The sequence below is a fragment of the Leucopleurus acutus genome (genome assembly GCF_964270905.1).
Source record: "Leucopleurus acutus genome assembly, chromosome: 4".
In the NCBI taxonomy this organism is placed as follows: domain Eukaryota; kingdom Metazoa; phylum Chordata; class Mammalia; order Artiodactyla; family Delphinidae; genus Leucopleurus; species Leucopleurus acutus.
The window spans coordinates 139,917,315-139,930,315 of NC_139146.1; the positions used below are offsets into that span (position 1 = coordinate 139,917,315).

The 13,001-nt window shown below is 40.7% G+C and overlaps 1 protein-coding gene across 1 annotated transcript in view; it reads right to left on the reverse strand.

Annotated features, from left to right (window-relative positions):
• DAPP1 (dual adaptor of phosphotyrosine and 3-phosphoinositides 1) overlaps positions 1-13,001 on the reverse strand; it is a gene marked incomplete at its 5' end in the record, with an annotated part of 59,632 nt that overhangs the window by 22,073 nt on the left and 24,558 nt on the right. Inside the window, one exon of the mRNA XM_082838172.1 lies at positions 1,540-1,670. Within this exon, the coding sequence (XP_082694298.1) occupies positions 1,540-1,670 (131 nt within the window). The remainder of the gene's footprint in view (positions 1-1,539; positions 1,671-13,001) is intronic.

Sequence of the window (13,001 nt, forward strand, 5' to 3'; positions counted from 1 at the left end):
GGGAGAAAATATTTGCAAATGAAGCAACTGACAAAGGATTAATCTCCAAAATTTACAAGCAGCTCGTGCAGCTCAGTATCAAAAAAATAAACAACCCAACCCCAAAATGGGCAGAAGACCTAAATAGACATTTCTCCAAAGAAGTTATACAGATTGCCAACAAACACATGAAAGGATGCTCAACATCATTAATCATTAGAGAAATGCAAATCAAAACTGCAGTGAGGGGGCTTCCCTGGTGGCACAGTGGTTGAGAGTCCGCCTGCCGATGCAGGGGACACGGGTTCATGCCCCGGTCCGGGAGGATCCCACATGCCGTGGAGCGGCTGGGCCCGTGAGCCATGGCCGCTGAGCCTGTGCGTCCGGAGCCTGTGCTTCGCAGCGGGAGAGGCCGCGGCAGTGAGAGGCCCGCGTACCGCAAAAAGAAAAAAAAAAACAAACAACCTACAATGAGGTATCACCTCACACCGGTCAGAATGGCCATCATCAAAAAATCTACAAACAGTAAATTCTGGAGAGGGTGTGGAGAAAAGGGAACCCTCTTGCATTGTTGGTGGGAATGTAAATTGATACAGCCACTATGGAGAACAGTATGGAGGTTCCTTAGAAAACTAAAAATAGAACTACCATACGACCCAGCAATCGCACTACTGGGCATGTACCCTGAGAAAACCATAATTCAAAAAGAGTCATGTACCACTATGTTCATTGCAGCTCTATTTACTATTAGCCAGGACATGGAAGCAACCTAAGTGTCCATTGACAGATGAATGGATAAAGAAGATGTGGCACATATATACAATGGAATATTACTCAGCCATAAAAGAAACAAAACTGAGTTATTTGTAGTGAGGTGGATGGACCTAGAGTCTGTCATACAGAGTGAAGTAAGTCAGAAAGAGAAAAACAAATAATGTATGCTAACACATATATATGGAGTCCAAAAAAAAAAGCGGTTATGAAAACCTAGGGTCAGGACAGGAATAAAGACACAGACGTAGAGAATGGTCTTGAGGGCACGGGGAGCTGGGACGAAGGGTAAGCTGGGACGAAGTGAGAGAGTGGCATGGACATATATACACTAGCAAATGTAAAATAGCTAGTGGGAAGCAGCTGCATAACACAGGGAGATCAGTTCGGTGCTTTGTGACCACCTAAAGGGGTGGGATAAGGAAGGTGGGAGGGAGATGCAAGAGGGAGGGGATATGGGGATATATGTATACGTATAGCTGATTCACTTTGTTATAAAGCAGAAACTAACACACCATTGTAAAGCAATTATACTCCAAAAAAGATGTTAAACAAAAATCCTATCACTATCGCATTGTAATTTTTTACAATTTACCCTGGACCGGATGAACTGAGTCATAGGCTTCGAACCTTTCCTTTCGAAGGAACCTTTCCTTTCCCTTCCTTCGAAACTTTCCAGCTTTTATATCCCAAGTTAGAACTCTTATGTGAACAAATGTATTTTTAAAAGTGTGTAACTGTTACCGCTTTTAGACAGTGAGCCCTGTGGGTAGATTGACGGCCACTTACAGAAGGGGCAGTGGGCACGAGGTCGTTTTCTGTTCTTCCCGTCTGCATTGCTGTGTGAACCCGGACGGATTCATAAATGGATGGTTCTTCCACTTTTCTTGGATAGGGATGTTTCAGAACAATCAGTGTGCCTGAATGAAGACAAAAAACCATAAGTAGAATCCCCAGAAATAAGGTCCCAATGCTAACAACTGGATAACTGTGGCTGAATTGTAAAGTCTCTTGTTTCTTCATGGATTCACTTACTCATGTTCTCAACATGTATCTAGTACGAACTACATGCCAGGCACTTAAGCCAGTCGCTGGAGATACATAGCGGGATGAGACGATATCTGGCCTCCTCGTGCTGGGACAGAACCAGCAATGAACATAGTCATTTAACTGAAGGGGGTGATGAGACCAACGTTGGCCACGTGAACCAAGCATGCTGGGAGCCTATGTGGTAACTGTGCTTTTTAGGTGAGATGTCACTGGTGGCAGGGTAGAAGAAGTACCACAGAGACAAAAAGATCATGCATGAGAAGGGCCTTTCTATGGAATGCTTCAGAAACTCTTTCCTAGGGGAGGCAACACGGTTCTAGACCTTAAAACTGTAACTGGCGGTTTTCCAGGTGGGCTTTACAAAAGCCATGCAAACAAAACGAATCAAATACTCTGGGTATAGGAGGATTTATTCCATTGCCCTACTTCTCACTGGTTTCAGAACAACTTGCAACAAATCAGTGGACCTGAAAAACATGAACTCGTAGCATTTTCCGTAGTATCTCCTACCACCCAATAAACACTGGAGGAAATGAAATCTTTGCTTTTCTTTAGTGAACATGAAGTAAATAGGCTGGGGCTCCTGTGTGATTACCTTCACTTCCATCTGGAGGAGGGGAGTCCCGGCAGAAAAAGGGTCCCCCCAGGCGCCAGGCACTGGGGGCTTCGGCGAGTCAGAGGGCTGAGCGCTTTCAGCTCAACATTGATATTTCCCCCTTCTGCATCCTTCCCTTTCCCCAGTCAATCAGTCAGTCAGAAATTAGAAACTGACTACAAAAAGACTAAGTTAAGGGTTTTCTTCCCTTTGCTATGGCTTCTTGCTTTTTAAATTTCACTCGGGTCTTTTATAGGGCAGACCCAGACACTGGGGGAGATGCAAAGAATTCAGTAATTCATTCAACAAATATTTACTGAGCTCTACTAAGTGCCAGGCACTTGTCTAGGCCCTGGAGATACAGCAACAGACAAAGGAGATGTAGCGTCTGCTCTCATGGCAGGGGAGACAGAAAAATATTTGAACAAAAGAATATGTCAAGTGAGAGAATCGTTATGAAAACCCTAACAGAGCAATGTAAAGGAACAGAGAGCGAAAAGAGGGTTTGGGGAGGGCGGTATTTATATCAGGTCAGGGAAGCCTTCTTTGACAGGGTGACAGAAAGCTCATAGAAAGTATAGACCTTGAATTGCAGTAAGAAAGAGACAAGGAGGAAAGGAAAATACCTCCTCTGCAGTTAAAAAGCCCTTAATAATAACGATAAACCTACAAACAAAGCAAAACCTTTCTATGAGGCTTGAGTACATACAATGGACTGACTGCAAAACCAGAGCCATGCCTTCTGATATCTCTCTGTACCCAATTCACCTCAGGAACCCTGGGAACGCAGTGAAGAATGGCTCTTGCAGTTACGAGAAGCTCCAGTACTGTTCATGCACCTTGTCTGTACTCCCTTTTGTCAATGTGATTCTTTCATGAGAACAGATCCAGTCATATCAGGACAAGGGGCCAGTTACAGGTTTACAGTCATAATGAAAGCAGCAACACCTAAATCAAGAGCAGCCGTTATGCAGGCTCAGGGGCATTGTGGATGCACCTGTGACACGGCAGATGCTTGGTGAATTGGGGGCTGGCTTCTAAGTGACCTACCCCAGAGAAACACCTCCTGGCAGCCACCTAGGCATCATGGAAGGAGCAACCATGGCCACTCAGCACCTGTGGACTTTGGACATTCTATCACAAGCTTCTGTTTCTTCCTCTGACAAGTGAGCATAATTATGCTTTCTTCGTGAAGCTGCTTTAAGCACCAAATAAAGAAGTGTTTGTGAAAGGATTATAACAATGTTCGATGTTGTCATGCTTTGATATAGAGTATTTTTAAATCCTTGAGTGAAATTCCAATGAGTGCCCTCTTTGGGTGTGGATTTTAAAATGAGAAAGATCTAAGGGTAACGATGTGCTAAGAATAAAAATGGCAGTAGTTTAGTAGGCACTGACGACATAGCACTAAGACAAACAGGTGCCTCTTAAACATTTCATCTGACAGTGGAGGAGAGGGGGACGGGAGCTCAGGGCTCAAAGCAGCTCACAAATAAGAAAAAAATGTGAAATCTTGTGCTTCATCTTCAAAGTTGATGCTAAATTATCATCCTTTTCCATATGCTTAATATGAAAATAAGATTTAAAATGATGCCCAAGGAAGATGCACCTGGTCAATCCTCTGTCCTTTTGCATAGAACAAAGCACACCCCAGGTATATGCCTACCTATACAGGTTTCCTACTGCAGCTGTAACAAATCGTCACAAGCGTAGTGACTTAAAATAACTCAAATTTATTATCCTACAGTTCTGGAGGTCGGAAGTCTGACATGGGTCTCACTAAAGTGAAAGTATCAGCAGGGCTGCTTTCCTCTTGGAGGCTCTAAGGGACAGTCCATTCCCTTGCCTTTTCTAGCGTCTGGAGGCTGCCTGCATTCCTTGACTGGTGGCCCCATTCCTCCATCTTTAAAGCCAGCAACGGTGGGTCAAGTCCTTCTGATGCTGCTCTCTCTCCAGTTCTCCCTCTTCTACCTCCATCTTATAAGGACCCTTGTGATTACTCCTGATTATTCAGGATAATCTCCCCATCTCAAAGTCAGCTAATTAGTAGCCTTAATTCTATCAGCAAACTTAATTCCCTCTTGCCATGTAACGTAACATTCACATTTCTGGGGACGGATGTGAATGCTTTTGGGGGGGTCATTACCCTGCTTACCACGGTATCAGTTTCTGGGAGGTAAGCATAGCCATAGGGGCCCGTTGTGCTGCAGTGTAAGGATCTCTGGGCCAGGGTTGCTGCCTGAGCCTGCAGTGCCGTAATCACTTGGTACTGTAAAGCCATTGCCTTTCCAACACGTGCATTTCCAAGCCCTGTGAGTCCCTTCGGAGCAGGTATGGTGCCAAATTTATCTTTGTAGCCCTACCTCCTGATAGAGTTTCTGACGTAGGGAAGGTTTGATGAGTGAATGGATGAATGAATGCCACAGTAATTCACATTTAAGGCAGGGAAGAGCCTGAGATGAACCAGGCTCTTCCAGGTCCATGATTACCCTGGTCTGGGACAAGGACAGGACAGGACAACAACTCCACATTCGGCTCTCCAAATCTCCATTGTGGGGACCCAAATTCCATTTTGAAACTTCCTCTGAAGTTTAACCAATGAAGAGCTAAGCTAAGGTAAATGCTATTGAGTCAACCAGGAAAGCAGAATTGACCATAGATAGATATTAACTAGTAAGACCATGAATGAGGCTAGATTGAATGGTGGAATGAAGAAAATGACAAACTACTTATAAAATGATAACTCCAGGACTTCCCTGGTGGTCCAGTGGTTAAGACTCTGCGCTTCCAAAGCAGGGGACATGGGCTCGATCCCAGGGTGGGGAAGTTTTGCATGCCACATGGTGCAGCCGAAAATAAATAAATAAATGAATAAAATAACTTCCACTGATAAAAGTATGGCCTCTTGAGAAACAGGTCTCCTTAGCCAACTATTCTGCCCAAGGAAGGGCCAATATATGGACTTCTCGGCATGGCTGCTAGCCTTACAATGATCTCCCCTTTTGTAGAAATCGTTCCATCCCCTTACACAGAAGTAGACCCCAAAGACCCTGGCCCTCCTCCACAAACACCTAACCTGGACACACTCATTGGACCAACCCAGGGATCTGCTTAGCCACTTCTCTGGGAAAAAGGTCCACTAACTTCAGTTTCTAAGTTCATGAAGAAGACTTGTTTCCTGCCTTTGACATGAAAGCTGGTTTCAGAAACGCTGAGTGGAGGTACGTTTTTGAGATGATCAGAGCTGGAGGAAGACAGGCATTTCAATTTGCTGAAAGCTACAGAGTTGCCATGATCGCTGGGCTGATTACTTACTGTCTCTCGTGGTTTAGCTTGCCCTTAAATTCTGAGCGGATATATGAATATCCTTCCAAAAAATTCCACTTTTCTCCCTGTATCCTTCTTTTCCTTTTTTTTTTTTTAATTCAGCTAGCCAGGGTTACTTTCTGTCATTTGCAGTCAAACGAAACTTATCTAATGTTGCCACCACAGACTCATTATATAAGTTCCACCCGAGGTTCAAGACAGCACGTTGGCTCCATAAGAGAGAACTCTGGGTTAGTGATATTCAGACAAAATTAACCCCAGGACTTGGTTTGAAGATTCAGATAAAAGGCAACAGGAGACAAGAGCTGGTAGAGGGAGAAGAGACACAGATCTGCAAGCACAGGTTGGAACGCTCGCTGTAAGTTTCACTTCAGTTTCTAAACTACATGAAGGAGGAGACTGCTGTTTCCTGCCTTTGATATGAAACCTGGTATCAGAGATGCTTGGCGGAGGTATATTTTTGAAGTGATCACAGCAGGATTGAGGCACGTATTTAAATTTGCTTTGGCTGTACTGTAACTTATAGGACACCTACTCAGTGTGTAATACTTTGAGATTGCATTGAAGGACTCCTTATCTTGTATCCCAGCAGGAATTCAGAAAAAGTGTAAGGGCAGTCTCAAGCCTTAGGCATTGGTTTGATATCTAAAATAGAGAGTAGGGCAGGGCACATATAGCTCCTAAAAAAACCCACTTCTGTTTAGAATATTTCTTTTATGCACTAAAGCTAGTATTCAATACTTACTCAGCCAGGTTGCCCACCTAGACTGTAAGATGTTTGAGGGCAAGGATGACACCTGTTTTATCACTGTGTTATCAGTGGCCAGCAATGCCCAGCTCATAGATGGCACTCAATACGTATTTGTTAATTATGAATTAAATTAAAGTAAGATTATATCCATCCATGTTTTATTATTGCCCTTAGGTTCAGAAAGCAAACTTTCCAACTGGCGTATGCATGGTGGGTTCCTCTATCTCCTCCCACCAATGGGAAGTGACTTTCTAAGGGGGTTTATAAGAATATTTAAGATCTTTCTCTTTGCTACCTTTTCTGCAAATAAACTTGAACTCATCATAAAAGGGGGCTATTAAAACCACATTCATTTATAGATGAAGGGGTTTTAATATTGGTTTTAATATTAAAAATAGTAAGAGAAGAGAAATATACTGAAGTAGGAAAAGCAGACCAGTTAGCCAGAGAAAAAGAAGAGTCTTAAACATCCAAGTCAAATCAGGTCACTTTTTTTGGAGCACTTGGTTCTACCTTTCAGATGAATGCACTATGGAGCTGGCTTAAAATCTGAAGAGGACATTACAAAGATTTGATAAACACTAATCCAATTGCCCCTAAACCAACTCTTTATGATATGCCAAAGAATATACAGCTCTCGCATATAATTATTGGAATGAATTACCATAAAAGGGCTTCGTTAAATAACAGTAATAATGAGTAAGTATTTATGCCACGCTAAGAATGATTCTAAATATCTTACATGCCTAATCTCATTCAATCTTCACAGCAAGTCATTAAGATATCAACTATTACCATCAGCTCAGTTTTATAAGATGATGAAACTGAAGCTCAGAGAGGTCACATAACTTGCCCGAGGACACACAGTTAGCTGATACATGGCAAAGGCTGGAGTTCGAACTGGGAGTTCACATATTTACTCATTATACCATACGTTTTTCTCAGCCTTGGTGATAATGACCACCATGGAAACTCTCTACGGCACGTGAAATGCTGTTCTTGGCTACTGTGGGCCAGAGATCGCATGTACAAATCAAAATTCGAAGAAGTGGTTTCTTTAAGAGGAAGCTTGAGGAAAGAAGAGGAGAGTTTTTGCTTCAATATTTCTCACCAGGCCTCAGTTTCTTCATTTGTAAAGGAGAAATGAAATGGTCTCTGAGCTCCCTTCCAAATCCAACATTCTGTAAATCTAGTTAAAAGCACAGGCCCAACTGAAGGGCAAGAAATATTAGGATGCTTAGTAACAAAATGTTTCTCCTGTTTCTGCAAATGTACAATATTCACTTGATATACTTTAGTCCTGATGTCATTTTATTTTTGCCTCTCATTTTTCTTTTCCTCCACCTTCTCTTCAAACTTTAAATTTTATTTTACTTTACTGTAATTATGTAGGCTATTTTATATCCTTTCTGGAGAGGCATGAAGGAGATGGGGCTAAGTATTTGGGGGATGTTTCCTAGTCAGCCTTCTTTTGTTTTATGATTTCCTAGTATAGTTTCTCCAATGGCAATTTATGTAAATAAATTAAGAAGAGCAATAAACACGAAGACAGAAGTTCAAATTGAGCCACATTCTTTAGAACAGTGGCTTTATATCACATCCCAAAAATATTAAAGGTTTTAAAGAGACTGAGGACTAAAACATGTATTGTAGGCCTGCCGTATCCTACAAGCATTCTGTTACATCATGTGGCAGGGATTCTTCCCATTCAAATCCGTTCAAGGCCATGCTGTGATGTGGCGATACTGTATTTCGGTGTCACTGTGACACCAGTTTCAAGAGACAGCAAAATGAGTGGAAAGCACACCCACTTTAGAACCAGCTAGCCCGGATTCCAGTCTCAGCTCTGATGCTTTCTATGTGTGCAGCTTGGGCAAATAAATTAAAATCTTTGAGTTTTTATTTCCTCATCTGAAAATGGGACCACTTTACACATTATAGTGGGTAGTCCAGAAGATTAAATAACTTGGTATATGTGAAAATATCTAGTAGCATACCTCAAACTTAGTAAAACTCCACAAAGATTTGTTTCATTCTCTTCCTTGCCTGCTTTTTCCTTTTTCAAACACACCTCCTCTACAAACTAAGAAGATTTATATTTTTGGCAAACATAAACTAAAGAAGTGACTCTTGGTTGTGGTTTGGCAACGTTCCAAGTTGTCACCAATTATTTTCAGAAGTGTCACATAATTCTCAAATTTAAATTAATTTTAAATTAATTATTTTAAGATGCTGGCTGGGTAAAATGGCTGGTGTCGCAAAATAAAATAGTAACTGTAGCAGTTATTAAAAGGTTGGGAATCCCCACATCAAAACAAAAAGAGAAGTGGAAATTTGACATTTAAGAAAGAACCAGATAGGATCTTCAAAATTGAGAACCAATTACTATAAAGGGTAAAGCACAAACACAGCACACTTGACTTATACCATATTTTTTCATGCTAGTTAGGTGATTAAAGTAACAACACAGTAATTCCTATAATAAATTGTACAAGACAATTTCATGTACAAAAGTATTGCAATATAAATAAAAGGTAATGGGAAAGGCGATTTTTGTTTTAATACTATTTGGACATTTAAGCGTAAAGATAAATGGTGTCTACATTTTCCAAGATGACACTCAGTCAGTTACAAGAGGAAACAGTAAAAATTAATAATGGACCAAACATATTCATACTAAAAAAAGTCTCAAATTTCCAAGTCTATTTGAGTTGAATTTAGAAGCCTTGTACAAATATGAATAGAAGTTTTACATAACATCTTACTATTACAGATGAAAGGCAGAGTCTGAATTTGATCATTCCTGAGCGTACATACAACGCAAATCATCACTTTCAAATTATGTTTTGTATACACTTTGGAAGTAAACATTAATTGTCAGTAGCTTACTAGTTGCGATGCTGCCATGAAAGCTGCAATGCGGGCTTTGGTAATGGGATACCCACCACAGAATGTTGTGGATAATGATTAGTGTTTATTCTTTTAGGTGCTGGGACATAACAGGGAAAAAGAACTGACAAAAATCCCTCTTCACATAGAGCTTACATATGAGTGTGAAGGTTTTAAAAAAATAAGTGAATTAAAAATATGTTAGAAGGTAAATGGGCCATTGAAGAGAGTAAAGCAAGTGGGTACATTGTATATATCTCTATGATATACTTGGGAGATGATTGGGTTTTGAGAATGAGAAATATCTTAAGAGTGTTTGTGGGTATTCATAAGGAGAAATTAGAGTGAATGGAAACTTTAATGCAGATTAGAGAGATTAAATGTAGATTACAACAAGGGAAAGGGAAAATTATAATAATAGAATCTTAAAGTTGTCAGGAGGGTTAGACCTTGTTTACAAAATCTTCATTCTTTAGCTTAGGAGGCAGAAATCCTGGGAGTTTAAATAATAGGAATAAAATAGGAAAAAGAAATCTTAAAAGAGTATTCATCCCTTTAGGTTAACACTTTTACCTATCCTGAGAGCAAATATTTTCTTATGACCCAGGACCAAGAATTCTGGTTTCACTCTACTGAAGACATTAAATAGATATAAAATTGTAAGGCAAAAGTGTACGGTTGTTGTTTATTTGGACATCTTCCCTGTTGCCCTCAAATGTGATGCCATTCCTGCCAGTGAATGAGTGTGAGAAAGTCTCTCTTAAGTAAACTCACTCCCCAGACCCTGGAGGGTGAGGCTGGCCTGAGTGGGTCTGGGCTGGTCTGCAGAGTGGCCTGAAATACCCAGTTCTAGCCCTTCCCATTCTGGGGATCTGGAGGTCAGAACCCTGGCAGGGCCTCATCCATCGTGCAGACAAATGCTTCCCCTGGTGATCCTTAACCGACCAAAAGTTTTAATAAGAATTTACACTTCATCTGATGGTGAAGAAGGAATCATCAGCCTGGAGGTCTCCTGATCACTGGAAGCCAATTCTTTTTAAATTTTTAATTGAAGTACAGTTGATTTACAAAGTTGTGTTAATTTTTGCTGCACAGCAAAGTGATTCAGCCATACGTATATATACACACTCTTTTAAAAAATACTCTTTTCCATTATGGTTTATCCCAGGAGATTGGATATAGTTCCCTGTGCTATAAAGTAGGTCCTGTTGTTTACCCACTCTAAATGTAATAGCTTGTATCTACCAACCCCAAACTCCCAGTCCATCCCTCTCCCTTCCCCTTGGCAACCACAAGTCATTTCTCTATGTCTATGAGTCTGTTTCTGCTTTATAGATAAGTTCATTTATGCCATATTTTCAATTCCACACATAAGTGATATCATATGGTATTGGTCTTTCTCTTTCTGACTTACTTCACTTAGTATGATAATCTCTAGGTCCATGTTGCTGCAAAATGGCATTATTTTGTTCTTTTTTACGTCTGAGTAGTATTCCATTGTATATATGGACCACATCTTCTTTATCCATTTGTCTGTTGATGGATAAAGAAGATGTGTTTCCATGTTTGGCTGTTTCCATGTCTTGGCTGTTGTGACTAGTGCTGCTATGAACGTAGAAGTGCATGTATCTTTTTGAATTATAGTTTTGTCTGGCTATATACCTAGGAGTAGGACTGCTGGGTCATACAGTAGTTCTATTTTTAGTTTTTTAAGGAATCTCCATACTGTTTTCCATAGTGGCCGTACCAGTTTACATTCCCACCGACAGTGTGGGAAGGTTCCCTTTTCTTCAGGAGCCAATTCTTTCTTTCTTTTCTTTTCTTTTCTTTTCTTTTCTTTTCTTCCTTCCTTCCTTCCTTCCTTCCTTCCTTCCTTCCTTCCTTCCTTTCTTGCTGCATTGGGTCTTCATTGCTGTGCACCAGCTTCTCATTGCAGTGGCTTTTCTTGTTGCAGAGCACGGGCTCTAGGCACACAGGCTTCAGTAGTTGTGGCTCGCGGGCTCTAGAGCTCAGGCTCAGTAGTTGTGGTGCAAGGGCTTAGTTGCTCCGCAGCACGTGGGATCTTCCTGGACCAAGGATCAAACCCATGTCCCCTCCATTGGCAAGCGGATTCTTAACCACTGTGCCACCAGGGAAGTCCCCAGGAACCAATTCTTAAATGAACAAGAAGAGATCTGTTTTTAGAAGATGGAATCCCAGTTTCCATTCACTGTTATTCATAGGTCACACTGCTGACTCCGTGACTTCCAAGGACCATCTGGGCTTAAAAGCCATCATAGCTTCAGCAGGTTATCTTGTTTCCTGAGGTCTATTACTCTCAGGGGGCATAACGGAAGCTCCTATGTCATAGGTTTTGCCCCTTGTTCCCAGCTTTGGTGGCTTTGCCTTCAGCTGGCAGGGACAGATAAGAGGAATATTTCAGAGTTACTGGGATCTAACTCAAGAGCCGGAAGCCAGTTTGTCAAGTACATATCTATTGGCACCCAGGGTCTGTAGCAGGGGTTTAAACAAATTAGCAACAAATTAGCAACAAATTCCCAACTGGGTAATGAATAGAACAGAGGAGAGGCAATGGAGAGCAAAAATCTCAGTTTCCTAAGTTTGCAATAAATAAAATAACAATTATAGTGATGATAAGGCTACAGCAAGTTTCAGCTTTTTTTTTAAGTTTTGAATTTTATTGTATTCATTCTTTTGTACAGCAGGTTCTTATTAGTCATCCATTTTATACATATTAGTGTATATATGTGAATCCCAATCTCCGAATTCATCACACCACCACCACCCGCCCTCCGTCACTTTGAAGAAAACTCCCATAGGTGTCTGGATTACAAATCTTTATAATTCCTATTGCATTAATCACAAACCTTCTTTAGTCAGATTAATCTATTTGCTGGGAAGCTTAATATTGACCCAAATGTAATCTGAGGAGCCTTTACTTTGGTGCAGTCTTAGGTGATCCTTTCACCTAGTGATTGGATCAGTGCCAGAAAAGCTCAACCGGAAAGTACTGCGTTCACTTTGATCTCAGAGATGTGGTATATACATAGACACACACAATGAAATACTACTCAGCCATAAAAAAAAAAGAAATTTTGCCATTTGCAGCAACATGGATGGATTTGGAGGGCATTATACTAAGTGAAATACGTCAGACAGAGAAAGACAAATACTGTATATCACTTATATGTGGAATCTAAAAAATACAACAAACTAGTGAATATAATAAAAAAGAAGCAGACTCACAGACATAGAGAACAAACAGTTACCAGTGGGGTGAGGGAAGAGGGGAGGGACAGTATAGGGGTAGGGGGTTAAGAGGTACAAATTATTGTGCTTAAAAAATGCTACATGGATATATTCTATAGCACAGGGAATATAGCCAATATTTTATAATGACCATAAATGGAGTAAAATTTTAAAAAATTGTGAATCACTATATTGTACACCTGTAACATATAGTATTGTACTTCAACTATACTTCAATTAAAAAGAATTTAAAATAAAACAAAAAAACTTTTTTTAAAAGAAAGGGGGGGTTTTGAAACTTGCTAGTAGGCAGAATATGTACTTTTTCCTAACTTGGAGAAAGTCTGGAAAGGAGTACGGAGAATGACCAAAGATACTGAAAATAGAGTC